At 43.6% G+C, this 15,037-nt stretch overlaps 1 protein-coding gene across 2 annotated transcripts in view; it reads left to right on the top strand.

The window, feature by feature from the left end:
• U2AF2 (U2 small nuclear RNA auxiliary factor 2) overlaps window positions 1-15,037 on the top strand; it is a 253,231-nt gene that overhangs the window by 170,024 nt on the left and 68,170 nt on the right. For both annotated transcript variants that reach the window (XM_077250701.1, XM_077250702.1), the window contains exon 8: window positions 5,278-5,400. In XM_077250701.1, coding sequence (XP_077106816.1) covers window positions 5,278-5,400 — 123 coding nt within the window. The remainder of the gene's footprint in view (window positions 1-5,277; window positions 5,401-15,037) is intronic.

The raw sequence follows: 15,037 nt of genomic DNA, 5'->3' as shown, positions 1-15,037 counted from the left end.
GGGCCGCGCTTAGTAACCCGATGTTTACCCTGGTTACCAGTGTAAAATGTAAAATAACAAACACTACATACTCACATTCGCGTCCCCCGGCGTCCGCTTCCTGCACTGACTGAGCGCTGGCCCTAACAGCAGAGCGGTGACGTCACCGCTGTGCTTTGCTTTCATTTTACGGCCGGCGCTCAGTCAGTGCAGGAAGCGGACGGCGGGGGACGCGAAGGTGAGTATGTACTGTTATTTTACATTTTACACTGGTAACCAGGGTAAACATCGGGTTACTAAGCGCGGCCCTGCGCTTAGTAACCCGATATTTACCCTGGTTACCATTGTAAAACATCGCTGGTATCGTTGCTTTTGCTGTCAAACACAACGATACACGGCGATCTGACGACCAAATAAAGTTCTGAATTTTAACCGACGACCAGCGATATCACAGCAGGATCCTGATCGCTGCTGCCTGTCACACTCAACGATATCGCTAGTCAGGACGCTGCAACGTCACGGATCGCTAGCGATATAGTTTAGTGTGAAGGTACCTTAAGTCTGCAGTGTCACCAACGTCTTTGGATCCATCTGATCACAGCACATCTATTGACCCGTGGGGTCTGTTCAACGCTGTATATGTAATTGAGGCAAAACCCGTAGAAGTTCTTCAATTACGTACGCATGAGAGCTGAAAACTTTGCTGAACTATACCTGCCGAAGTCACTCTTGTGATTCTACCATGTGTTTTGTTTTACCCCCAGTTTTATACCGTTATCTAGATGCATAGTGAGCACTTTGAACCCCTAAGTGCTTCACAGAAGTTTATAACGCAGAGCTGTGAAAATAATTTTTTTTTTTTTCCCTCAAATGATTTTTTTTTTAGCCCACATTTTTTTTTTCACAAGGGTAACAGGAGAATTTGGACCCAAAAAGTTGTTGTCCAATTTGTCCTGAGTACGATGGTACCCCATATGTGGGGGGAACCACTGTTTAAGCACATATCGGGGCTCAGAAAGGAAGTAGTGACGTTTTGAAATGCAGACTTTAAAGGAATGGTCTGTGGGCATCATGTTACGTTTGAAGAGCCCCTGATGTGAATAAACAGTCGAAACTTCCCGCAAGTGACTAGAAACCAGACCTCCCAAGCAACTTATCTAGATGTGCGATGAGCACTTTGAACCCCTAAGTGCTTCACAGAAGTTTGTAATGCAGAGCCGTGAAAATAAAGAAAATCATCTTTTTCCTCTGATTTTTTTTTTTTTTTAGCCCGCAATTTTTTATTTTCTCAAAGGTAACAGGTTAAATTGGACACCAAAAGTTGTTCTCCAGTTTGTCTTGATTACGCTGGTACCCCATATGTGGGGGGAACCACTGTTTGGGCTCAGAAGGGAAGTAGTGACGTTTTGAAATGCAAACTTTGATGGAATAGTCCGCAGGCGTCATGTCGCTTTTGGAGAGCCCCTGATGTACCTAGAATTGGGGGGTTTCCACTGTTTATCTCCAAGCCTAACCCCAACACACCCCTAATCCCAACCCTAACCACAAGCCTAACCTAACACACCCCTAAGCCTAACCTAACACTGCCCCCTGAAGAAGCCCGCAACGCGAAACGCGCGTCGGGGCTTGCTGTATGCATAGTGTGCTCTCACCCTCTGATATGGGTACGTTTTGTCTCTAACCGCTGCTGTCCTGCACAATTGCACTTTAGCATGAGCACTTTTTCTAGGACGGTAATAGGACTACTCCATTTATTTATGAATGGCCAGATGCTTGTATAGATTCAGGTTTTTGCACCGGACCTGCAATACATTATTTATGGTGGATTTCTGGTCTTGCGGTTTATTATTATGGGTACAGGACTAACACACTAGTAGGTTTTAACCTTTTCCTGACCCATTTTGCAGCCATTGTGCATACTGTTTTTTGCTCTTTTATCCCCTTCCAGACACTCGTCCATAAAACGTATTTTTATATATATTGGGCCTGTATGTGTTCCTTTGTTTTTTTTGTATTTTATGTCTATGTTGAACTTAATAAAATTTATATGCAATCAGATTTGTGGTTGGCCCCGTGTAGTTATGAGTCCTGAACTCCTCTCCCCCGTGTAGGTATTATGTTCCCATTAGGAGTGACTCTTATTGCGTAATGCAATTTCAGATGTTATAAGGATATCCGCTATGTCAGTCCTTGTTAACTACAATGTTATCTTTGCAAGTAATGATTACATTAGCTGTTCACGCTTTGCAGTTGCGCAGTTGTAAATATAGCTCGTGCGCTATTCGTGTCACGCAAGCGCTGTATAGTTGTTTTTCACATTCTTTTGCATGTTCTCATCATGTACTCAGAGAGGTCATTCAGCGGTCAAATCCTCAGTCTTTTACTTTGTACTGAATACTCTGTAAAAGAATAATAAGACCCGTTATCACCTACCTATCATCTGGATACCTTCCTAATGTCTAACATACATCATTCATATCACATAAGTATCACAATAACTGTCAGGACGTTCTATCTCTAGTTACCATGGCGGCGTTATGACGCGATGGGTTACGCCTATAACATTGCGCCGCTGCTTCCGGGTTGTGTGCCCTCCATTGGTTGGAACACACTCACCCTGCGCATATGCGGATGTGACATGCATAACATGGCAGCCTTACTTCCGGTATGTGCGCTGCACACATGGCGCGACATTCTGGGACTGAACTGTAAGTACACATTGCGGTAATACATCGCCACATGGGGCAATGATATATTGGTATAGCCGGCGCCATATCGTTTAAGGGGGAGGTAACAAATCGCCGGTATATAAGGCTACTCTTCCGGTACATGGGTGAGGATTCACCTTAGACTGCAAACAGACAGTCACTCCATCTCTATGGGTACTCAGCCACTGCGGGACCCACATATATAGACACGGACTTTTGTTGCTTGGACTTCTTGTGCCTATTGGTACATTTATTTGAACTCCCCTGATGAGTCTCCTGCATTGGTGATGAAAAGCGTAGGAAGAAGAACTTTTGTTACCTACACTCATTGATTTGGTGTTTGTCCATAGCAGGGTCCACTTGGGGCCTGTCCTTGTCAGGACAGGAGCTACAGAGGGATTACAGGGTAGACAGCATTTTTATACCCCATTGTGTCCTGATTTCCCTGGACCATGACTCTTCAAAGCCTGTTAAGGCCACGTCACACTTAGCGATGCTAAAGCGATCCCGACAACTATACGACCTGTCAGGGATCGTTGCTGCGTCGCTATGTGGTCGCTGGTGAGATGTCAAACAGTGAGATCTTCCCAACGACGCAGCAGCGATGTAGCGACCTGTACAACGATGTCACATGGCAGCTATTATGACGATTCAGTGTCTGAGTCGTCAACGAGGTCGTTGGTAAGGTGTCAAACACAGCAATGTGTGCTACCCAGCGGGACCTCAATGATCAAAAAAAGGTCCAGGCCATTCCGACACGACCAGCGATCTCACAGCAGGGGCCTGGTCGCTGCTACGTGTCAAACATGGCGAGATCGCTACTGAGGTCGCTGTTGCGTCACAAAACTTGTGACTCAGCAGCGATCTCGCTAGCGACCTCGCTTAGTGTGACGGGGGCTTTAGGCTGAAAACATCTATTACATCCATACGTCCGTCTTTATTGGTGAGACCATTCCAATTTTTACTATTTTGAGCACTGGGTATTTGAGTACTTTTTGTTTTTTGTATGTGTTTGTTGTTGGGTTCCAATGATTTTAGCTGCATTCAGTATTAAAAGTTTTGTTTTATTAATGGTTATCCTCCTTAGCTGATTTCATCATGTCTTCAGGAGCGGAGGTCAGCAGAGCGGAGTACCTGATAGCGGCGGTGATCGGTGGCAGGGCAGCATGCAGGCGTGTCACTTTTCAGCTTTCAGTTACTGGATGAAGCTGGAGAGCGAGGCAGCCATACTTTACTCCATCCCTCCACATCTGAATGGAGAGATAGCGTCACATGGACGCTAGCTCCAATCAGATTTGGGGGGTGACAAAGAGGTCAACTGAAGCGATCGTAGCCCGGGGGGGGGGGATGGGCAAAGCCACCCCCCTGGGGTCAAGGACAGGTCCCCCTGTACCTGTGGGTCGGGTGACATTTCAGTTAACCCGGTCACCCGACCCCCAAAAGCGCGATCCCACCATGAATCCACATAGGCGTCACAGGTCGGATTGGCACCGACTTTCATGACGCCTACGTGGCGTCACAGGTCGGGAAGGGGTTAAAACCCGCTGCAGATCAATTTTCTGTGTTTCTACTGCAATTTTTACTTCTCAAGATCAGAGTCTTAATTTTGGCTTTTATGCTAGTGATTCCTGTTGTAGTTTTCTGGCCATAGAAAGTCGTCTTTCTTGTGTTTTCGGCATGAAACATTAATTTATAAACATACCTCAAGTCTAATATTACTTACCGTATTTTTCTGATTATCAGATGCACTTCCCCCCCCCTTCACATTTGGAGGGTAAATGGGGGTGCGTCTTACAATTCGACTATACCTTACCGGCCGCGATAGAGCAGGGTCGCTGCTGGAGGAGGCAATAGTGGCGCGTTGCCGCAAACTAGGATGAGGGGGTGTTTGGAGTTGCGACACTGCCGGGTGTTAAGTGGTGCGGGGGCCCTGCTGACATTTTGTGAAAGCCCAGGACCCCCGCACTTCCATGGTTTACATTGTGTGAACTTCGGGAAAATGGCTGCAGGGGACAGCGCATGCACAGGTAGAGATCTCTGCACCAAGGTCTCAGGAGATGAGATCTCAGCGCCAAGATCTTCATATGTGCATGCGCTGCTCCTGACGTCATTTTCCCGGAGTCCACCGCAGAGGATACCATGGAAGTACGGGGCTTCGGGCTTTCACAAAATATTGGCGGAGCCCCCGCACCACCGACCAACCGCAGCCTCGCACATCTGAACACCCCTTTCGCCCAGTCTGGGGTCCGCAGCATAACCCCACTCCTACTCCTGCCTCTGCCAGCAGCGACCCTGGGATCCCGCTTCATCTCAGCCACCATCCCCAGTAAGCAATAAGACACATAAAAAAAAATGTTTCCCATTTTTCCCCTCAAAATTTGGGGTGCGTCTTATAATTCGGGGCGTATTGTAAACTGCAAAATACGGTAAATGCCATTATGAAAATGGAAAGTTTTTTTTTTTTTTTCAATTTATTCCGCAGAGTACATATAACAAAAACCTGATTTATGCATGTTCATTTGCTGCTGAAGTATACAACATGTAAAATGTATGCATTTTTTTTTTATTTTTTGTTTAATTTTTTCAATAGGTGAAGGAGCTACTTACTTCTTTCGGGCCTTTAAAAGCTTTTAATTTGGTAAAAGACAGTGCCACAGGCCTTTCTAAAGGATATGCCTTTTGTGAATACGTGGACATTAATGTAACAGATCAGGTATGTAGTGAAAAAGGAAATGCTTGCTGTAAATAAAATGACATGTTTAAGGAAAAATCAACGATTATTTAAAAAAAGAAAATTACTGTATTTTGTGGATAAGTCGAATGGAATTGTAGGATGCGCCCCATTTTTTATTTATTTTTTTTTTTTTTTGGGGGGGGGGGGTTAGAGATTGAAATTGTGTTTTTTTTTTGGTGTTTTTTTTTTTATAAATAAAATGGGGTCCACTTTTACGGTAGCGGCTGCAGTGGAGCTGGCTGGGGTCTCAGGAGGCAGGGTCTATGCTGCAGGAAGCTGGCAGAGGCAGGGTGGGGAGATGCTACAGCCCCAGGCTGGTAGGAATGGTGTTAAGTGATATGGGAGCTCTGATAACACTTTGAAAGCTTGGAGCCCCCACACTTCATGATTTTCAATGTAGTCGACTTCGGGGGAAAATGGCCTCAGGAGGCAGCGCATGCACAGATTGAGATCTTTGCACCATAAATTTACCTTTGAATCTAGGTTTCAAAGATGTTCTCGTTGCCTAACTTTTTTGGCTCCAGTGATGCGTCCTATCCTGGCAGTCGCTTTCTTAGAAAAAGCATGGGTACTTTGTGTATTCTCCTTGCGTCACTGGGCAATATACTGCGTGGCTGGGCAATATACTACGTGGACATGCATATTCTAGAATACCCGATGCGTTAGAATCGGGCCACCATATAGTGTGTGTGTGTGTGTGTATATACAGGTCCTTCTCAAAAAATTAGCATATAGTGTTAAATTTCATTATTTACCATAATGTAATGATTACAATTAAACTTTCATATATTATAGATTCATTATCCACCAACTGAAATTTGTCAGGTCTTTTATTGTTTTAATACTGATGATTTTGGCATACAACTCCTGATAACCCAAAAAACCTGTCTCAATAAATTAGCATATCAAGAAAAGGTTCTCTAAACGACCTATTACCCTAATCTTCTGAATCAACTAATTAACTCTAAACACATGCAAAAGATACCTGAGGCTTTTAAAAACTCCCTGCCTGGTTCATTACTCAAAACCCCCATCATGGGTAAGACTAGCGACCTGACAGATGTCAAGAAGGCCATCATTGACACCCTCAAGCAAGAGGGTAAGACCCAGAAAGAAATTTCACAACAAATAGGCTGTTCCCAGAGTGCTGTATCAAGGCACCTCAATGGTAAGTCTGTTGGAAGGAAACAATGTGGCAGGAAACGCTGTACAACGAGAAGAGGTGACCGGACCCTGAGGAAGATTGTGGAGAAGGACCGATTCCAGACCTTGGGGAACCTGAGGAAGCAGTGGACTGAGTCTGGTGTGGAAACATCCAGAGCCACCGTGCACAGGCGTGTGCAGGAAATGGGCTACAGGTGCCGCATTCCCCAGGTAAAGCCACTTTTGAACCATAAACAGCGGCAGAAGCGCCTGACCTGGGCTAGAGAGAAGCAGCACTGGACTGTTGCTAAGTGGTCCCAAGTACTTTTTTCTGATGAAAGCAAATTTTGCATGTCATTCGGAAATCAAGGTGCCAGAGTCTGGAGGAAGACTGGGGAGAAGGAAATGCCAAAATGCCTGAAGTCCAGTGTCAAGTACCCACAGTCAGTGATGGTGTGGGGTGCCATGTCAGCTGCTGGTGTTGGTCCACTGTGTTTCATCAAGGGCAGGGTCAATGCAGCTAGCTATCAGGAGATTTTGGAGCACTTCATGCTTCCATCGGCTGAAATGCTTTATGGAGATGAAGATTTCATTTTCCAGCACGACCTGGCACCTGCTCACAGTGCCAAAACCACTGGTAAATGGTTTACTGACCATGGTATTACTGTGCTCAATTGGCCTGCCAACTCTCCTGACCTGAACCCCATAGAGAATCTGTGGGATATTGTGAAGAGAAAGTTGAGAGACGCAAGACCCAACACTCTGGATGAGCTTAAGGCCGCTATTGAAGCATCCTGGGCCTCCATAACATCTCAGCAGTGTCACAGGCTGATTGCCTCCATGCCACGCCGCATTGAAGCAGTCATTTCTGCCAAAGGATTCCCGACCAAGTATTGAGTGCATAACTGAACATTATTATTTGATGTTTTTTTTGTTTGTTATTAAAAAACACTTATTTGATTGGACGGGTGAAATATGCTAATTTATTGAGACAGGTTTTTTGGGTTATCAGGAGTTGTATGCCAAAATCATCAGTATTAAAACAATAAAAGACCTGACAAATTTCAGTTGGTGGATAATGAATCTATAATATATGAAAGTTTAATTGTAATCATTACATTATGGTAAATAATGAAATTTAACACTACATGCTAATTTTTTGGGAAGGACCTGTATAATAATTTTCTATATATAGCCAATATATAACCAACCAGCACTCGTAATGTGAACACGTGCACGCTGCAAAACTGCATCATACAGACAAACACAGCAGCACATGTGCATGAATCTAGGCCATGTGAAAACAGACAAATATTCAATTTAGATTATACTTCTCAAAAATATATTTTCGTTAGTGTCGCTGGACCTAAAAAATACACGTTACAGCGTGTCAGTGGACATAAAAAATACACATTACAGTGTGTCAGTGTACCAAAATAAACATGTTACAGAGCGTCGCTGGACCTAAAATAATACACTTTACAGCGTGTCACTGGACGTGAGCTCTTGGGGACGAGAGATTCTCAGTGCTGCAAAGCCTGCCCCCATCTGGACGTCACCACCCTCCTGATGTGATGGCATCGGGCCTCCATCTAGTGTACACATTTAGTATAGCCACGTCCGGAACGACCCAACCTATAAAACGGTCACACTTGTTTACTCCCTTCAGTGCACACCTTAACAAAATAAAGCAAAAACCTTTGCTTTCATCAAAAAGTTAAATCAAAATATAAATGGTACCGCTTGTCCTGCAAAAAAGAAAGCGGCCATAGAGCTCTAAAAAATAGTTATAACTTTCAGAATAAAGTGATGCAAAAACAATTTTCTCTGTAAAATAGTTATTGTGATAAAGCAGCAAAATGTGTAAAAAAAAAAAAAAAGTATCGCTGTAACTGTTACTGACAAAAATAAAGCTGCATTATTTAATTTTACTACACATTAAAAAAAAAAAAACTATTCCTGAATTCCTGGTGTTTGATCATTGTTTTCCAAAAATCAGAATAGAAAGCGATCAAAAAATATCATGTGCCCGAAAATGGTACCAATAAAAATGTCAGCTCGTCCTGCAGAAAACTGTTGGCCGAAATATGAAAAATTTGTAGCTCTCAAAATTTGGTGATGCAAAAACTCTGAGGGCGAATTCTACTAAAGATACCTGGTGAGAGCCTCTTGATAAGGCGTAGACAAACGCTTTTAATTGCAAAAACAAGTTTTTGCATCAAAAGCGTTTGTCTACGCCTTATCAAGAGGCTCTCACCAGGTATCTTTAGTAGAATCCTCCCTCAGAGTTTTACATAGAACGTACCTGGTCCCTACGAGATTGCATGCCATATACCCTCAGGTCTCTGACAAATGTTTTAGAGGCTGCGATACTCCTGGAAACATGGGCCATATTTGGTGGACGTGCCCGGTGGTGGCTGGTTTATGGCGGGAGGTGGGAGACGTGGCCGATAGGTTGTGTGGAAAAGAAATACCAGTGAGCCATCTAACTTTCCTTCTGGGATTAAAACCGCGGGGATTACCCAGAAACCTACATAGACTGGTGGTCCTACTGGGAATGGCAACTAAAATACACATAGCGTCAAATTGGAAGTCTCCATCGCTCTCATTATCTATTGTCATAGATAGAATGAACACTGTCTTGATATATGAGCGTATCCAAGCGACGAGAACTGATAGCTGGAACTCCTTTTTCCAAATCTGGTCGCCATGGCTGGATCTATATCCGAATGACCAGATAAAGTTGGCTCTCACCCTCTCTCCGTGAGTGTTGACCCACTTCTTATTCCATGGTGAACAGAGAGGACTTGACCAGGCCGGTGTTAGTGCCCGAATGATATTTGCTGATATAAGAAAAATCTTTCTTTTTGTAAAAGTGTAGAGTGGTTTTACATTGTACATGATCTGGAACTTATCCCCCTTTTGTTTCTGTCCTGTCTATGTCTTGTCTTAAACTGATTGACGTTTATAGCTCCCCCATACAAATTCATGTTAACCCCTTCCTGACATCCGACGTACTATCCCGTCGAGGTGGGGTGGGCCCCCATGACCGCCGACGGGATAGTATGTCATAGCCGATCGGCCGCGCTCACGGGGGGAGCGCGGCCGATCGCGGCCGGGTGTCGGCTGCATATCGCAGCTGACATCCGGCACTATGTGCCAGGAGCGGTCACGGACCGCTCCCGGCACATTAACCCCCGGCACACCGCGATCAAACATGATCGCGATGTGCCGGCGGTGCAGGGAAGCATCGCGCAGGGAGGGGGCTCCCTGCGGGCTTCCCTGAGCCCCCCGCAGCAACGCGATGTGATCGCGTTGCTGCGAGGGTCTTACCTCCCTCCCTGCCTGCTCCAGACCCGGATCCAAGATGGCCGCGGATCCGGGTCCTGCAGGGAGGGAGGTGGCTTCACAGAAGCCTGCTCAGAGCAGGCACTGTGAAGCAGCCTGCACTTCTCTCAGATCGGTGATCTGTCAGAGTGCTATGCAAACTGGCAGATCACCGATCTGTATTGTCCCCCCCTGGGGCAAAGTAAAAAAGTTTAAAAAAAAATTTCCAAATGTGTAAAAAAAAAATAAAAAAAAATATTCCAAAATAATGAAAAAAAAAAAATATATTATTCCCATAAATACATTTCTTTATCTAAATAAAAAAAACAAAACAATAAAAGTACACATATTTAGTATCGCCGCGTCCGTAACGACCCCACCTATAAAACTGCCCCACTAGTTAACCCCTTCAGTAAACACCGTAAGAAAAAAAAAAAAAAAAGAGGCAAAAAACAACGCTTTATTACCATACCGCCGAACGAAAAGTGGAATAACACGCGATCAAAAAGACAGATATAAATATCCATGGTACCGCTGAAAACGTCATATTGTCCCACAAAAAACAAGCCGCCATACAGCATCATCAGCAAAAAAATAAAAAAGTTATAGTCCTGAGAATAAAGCGATACCAAAATAATTATTTTTTCTATAAAATAGTTTTTATCGTATAAAAGCGCCAAAACATAAAAAAATGATATAAATGAGATATCGCTGTAATCGTACTGACCCGAAGAATAAAACTGCTTTATCAATTTTACCAAACGCGGAACGGTATAAACGCCTCTCCCAAAAGAAATTCAGGAATTGCTGGTTTTTGGTAATTCTGCCTCACAAAAATCGGAATAAAAAGCGATCAAAAACGGTCACGTGTCCGAAAATGTTACCAATAAAAACGTCAACTCGTCCCGCAAAAAACAAGACCTCACATGACTCTGTGGAGCAAAATGTGGAAAAATTATAGCTCTCAAAATGTGGAGACGCAAAAACTTTTTTGCTATAAAAAGCGTCGCTGGTTTCACACTTGCGTTTTTGTCTGCAGCGTTTTTTGCACAAAAAAACGCATGCGTTTTTCCCTATATTTAACATTGAAAACGCATGCGTTTTTTTTGTACACGTTTGGTCGCGTTTTCAAACGCATGCGGTTTTTTTCTGCATGCGTTCATTTTCAGAAATACAACCTGCAGTATTTTCTTGCGTTTTTAAGCACATGCGTTTGTTTGCGTTAAAAACGCATGCATTTTTATCGAAAAAAAACTGAAAACACACTGAAAAGCCACCCACCACCATCATTGTGATAAAGGGATCCTAACCCTAACTCTACCCCTAACCTCACCCCTAACCGTTTAATGAACATTTTCTGACAGTCATAGTGCCACGTATTTCAGTGCCACGTATTTCAGTGCCACGTATTTCAGTGCCACGTATTTCAGTGCCACGTATTTCAGTGCCACGTATTTCAGTGCCATGTATTTCAGTGCCATGTATTTCAGGGCAACGTATCACGTATTTCAGTGCCACGTGTTTCAGTGCCACGTGTTTCAGTGCCACGTATTTCAGTGCCACGTATCACGTATTTCAGTGCCACGTATCACGTATTTCAGTGCCACATATTTTAGTACCACGTATTTCAGTTGCACGTGTTTCAGTGCCACGTATTTCAGTGCCACGTATTTCAGTGCCACGTATTTCAGTGCCACGTATTTCAGTGCCACGTATTTCAGTGCCACGTATTTCAGTGCCACGTATTTCAGTGCCACGTATTTCAGTGCCACGTATCACGTATTTCAGTGCCACGTGTTTCAGTGCCACGTATTTAAGTGCCACGTATTTCAGTGCCACGTATTTCAGTGCCACGTATTTCAGTGCCACGTATTTCAGTGCCACGTATTTAAGTGCCACGTATTTCAGTGCCACGTATTTCAGTGCCACGTATTTCAGTGCCACGTATTTCAGTGCCACGTATTTCAGTGCCACGTATTTCAGTGCCACGTATTTCAGTGCCACGTATTTCAGTGCCACGTATTTCAGTGCCACGTATTTCAGTGCCACGTATTTCAGTGCCACGTGTTTCAGTGCCACGTGTTTCAGTGCCACGTGTTTCAGTGCCACGTATTTAAGTGCCACGTATCACATATTTCAGTGCCACGTATTTCAGTGCCACATATTTCAGTGCCACGTATTTCAGTGCCACGTGTTTCAGTGCCACGTATTTAAGTGCCACGTATCACATATTTCAGTGCCACGTATTTCAGTGCCACGTATTTCAGTGCCACGTATTTCAGTGCCACGTATTTCAGTGCCACGTATTTCAGTGCCACGTATTTCAGTGCCACGTATTTCAGTGCCACGTATTTCAGTCACGTTTAGGGTTAGGGTTAGGGGTAGGGTTAGGGCTAGGGTTGGGGCTAAAGTTAGGGTTGGGGCTAAAGTTAGGGTTGGGGCTAAAGTTAGGGTTAGGGTTTGGATTACATTTACGTTTGGATTAGGGTTGGTATTAGAATTATGGGTGTGTCAGGGCTAGGGGTGTGGTTAGGGTTACCGTTGGGATTAGGGTTAGGGGTGTGTTTGGGTTAGGGTTTCAGGTAGAATTGGGGAGTTTCCACTGTCCAGGCACATCAGGGGCTCTCCAAGCGCGACATGGCGTCCAATCTCAATTCCAGCCAATTCTGCATTGAAAAAGTAAAACAGTGCTCCTTCCCTTCCGAGCTCTCCCGTGCGCCCAAAAAGGGGTTTACCCCAACATATGTGTTATCAGCGTACTCGGGACAAATTGAACAACTTCTGGGGTCCAAGCTCTCTTGTTATCCTTAGGAAAATAAAAATTTGGGGGGCTAAAAATCATTTTTGTGGGAAAAAAAAGATGTTTTATTTTCACGGCTCTGCGTTATAAACTGTAGTGAAACACTTGGGGGTTCAAAGTTCTCACAACACATCTAGATAAGTTCCTTGGGAGGTCTAGTTTCCAATATGGGGTCACTTGTGGGGGGTTTGTACTGTTTGGGTACATCAGGGGCTCTGCAAATGCAATGTGACGGCTGCTGACCAATCCATTTAAGTCTGCATTCCAAATGGCGCTCCTTCCCTTCCGAGCTCTGTCATGCGCCCAAACAGTGGTTCCCCCCCACATATGGGGTATCAGCGTACTCAGGACAAATTGGAAAACAAATTTTGGGGTCCAATTTATTCTGTTACCCTTGTAAAAATACAAAGCTGGGGGCTAAAAAATCATTTTTGAGAAAAAAAAAAAAATTATTTTCACGGCTCTGCGTTATAATCTGTAGTGAAACACTTGGGGGTTCAAAGCTCTCAAAACACATCTAGATAAGTTCCTTAGGGGGTCTACTTTCCAAAATGGTGTCACTTGTAGGGAGTTTCAATGTTTAGGCACATCAGGGGCTCTCCAAACGCAACATGGCGTCCCATCTCAATTCCAGTCAATTTTGCATTGAAAAGTCAAATGGCGCTCCTTCCCTTCCAAGCTCTGCCATGCGCCCAAACAATGGTTTACACCCACATATGGGGTATCAGCGTACTCAGGACACATTGCACAACATTTCTTGGGGTCCAATTTCTTCTCTTACCCTTGGGAAAATAAAAAATTGGGGGCGAAAAGATCATTTTTGTGAAAAAATATGATTTTTTATTTTTACGGCTCTGCATTATAAACTTCTGTGAAGCACTTGGTGGGTCAAAGTGCTTACCACACATCTAGATAAGTTCCTTAGGGGGTCTACTTTCCAAAATGGTGTCACTTGTAGGGAGTTTCAATGTTTAGGCACATCAGGGGCTCTCCAAACGCAACATGGCGTCCCATCTCAATTCCAGTCAATTTTGCATTGAAAAGTCAAATGGCGCTCCTTCCCTTCCAAGCTCTGCCATGCGCCCAAACAATGGTTTACACCCACATATGGGGTATCAGCGTACTCAGGACAAATTGCACAACATTTTTTGGGGTCCAATTTCTTCTCTTACCCTTGGGAAAATAAAAAATTGGGGGCGAAAAGATCATTTTTGTGAAAAAATATGATTTTTTATTTTTACGGCTCTGCATTATAAACTTCTGTGAAGCACTTGGTGGGTCAAAGTGCTCACCACACATCAAGATAAGTTCCTTAGGGGGTCTACTTTCCAAAATGGTGTCACTTGTAGGGGGTTTCAGTGTTTAGGCACATCAGGGGCTCTCCAAACACAACATGGCGTCCCATCTCAATTCCAGTCAATTTTGCATTGAAAAGTCAAATGGCGCTCCTTTCCTTCCGAGCTCTGCCATACGCCCAAACAGTGGTTTACCCCCACATATGGGGTATCAGCGTACTCAGGACAAATTGTACAACAACTTTGGGGGTCCATTTTCTCCTGTTACCCTTGGTAAAATAAGACAAATTGGAGCTGAAATAAATTTTGTGTGAAAAAAAGTTAAATGTTCATTTTTATTTAAACATTCCAAAAATTCCTGTGAAACACCTGAAGGGTTAATAAACTTCTTGAATGTGGTTTTGAGCACCTTGAGGGGTGCAGTTTTTAGAATGGTGTCACACTTGGGTATTTTCTATCATATAGACCCCTCAAAATGACTTCAAATGAGATGTGGTCCCTAAAAAAAAAAATGGTGTTGTAAAAATGAGAAATTGCTGGTCAACTTTTAACCCTTATAACTCCGTCACAAAAAAAAATTTTGGTTCCAAAATTGTACTGATGTAAAGTAGACATGTGGGAAATGTTACTTATTAAGTATTTTGCGTGACATATGTCTGTGATTTAAGGGCATAAAAATTCAAAGTTGGAAAATTGCAAAATTTTCAAAATTTTCGCCAAATTTCCATTTTTTTCACAAATAAACGCAAGTTATATCGAATAAATTTTACCACTAACATGAAGTACAATATGTCACGAGAAAACAATGTCAGAATCGCCAAGATCCGTCAAAGCGTTCCAGAGTTATAGCCTCATAAAGGGACAGTGGTCAGAATTGTAAAAATTGGCCCGGTCATTAACGTGCAAACCACCCTTGGGGGTGAAGGGGTTAATGTTGATATTTTTGTGATTTATGTACACTTAACATTCCCAGAATGGGAAATGTTTGTATTATCTTTCAAATAAAAATTATTTGAAACAAAAAAAAAAAGCGTTTGTCTGTCAGCTTTCA

This window comes from Ranitomeya variabilis, chromosome 4, assembly GCF_051348905.1.
Source record: "Ranitomeya variabilis isolate aRanVar5 chromosome 4, aRanVar5.hap1, whole genome shotgun sequence".
Taxonomy (NCBI): Eukaryota; Metazoa; Chordata; class Amphibia; order Anura; family Dendrobatidae; genus Ranitomeya; species Ranitomeya variabilis.
The sequence above is the reverse complement of the archived record's forward strand: the minus strand, read 5'-3'. Positions and strand labels throughout refer to the sequence as shown.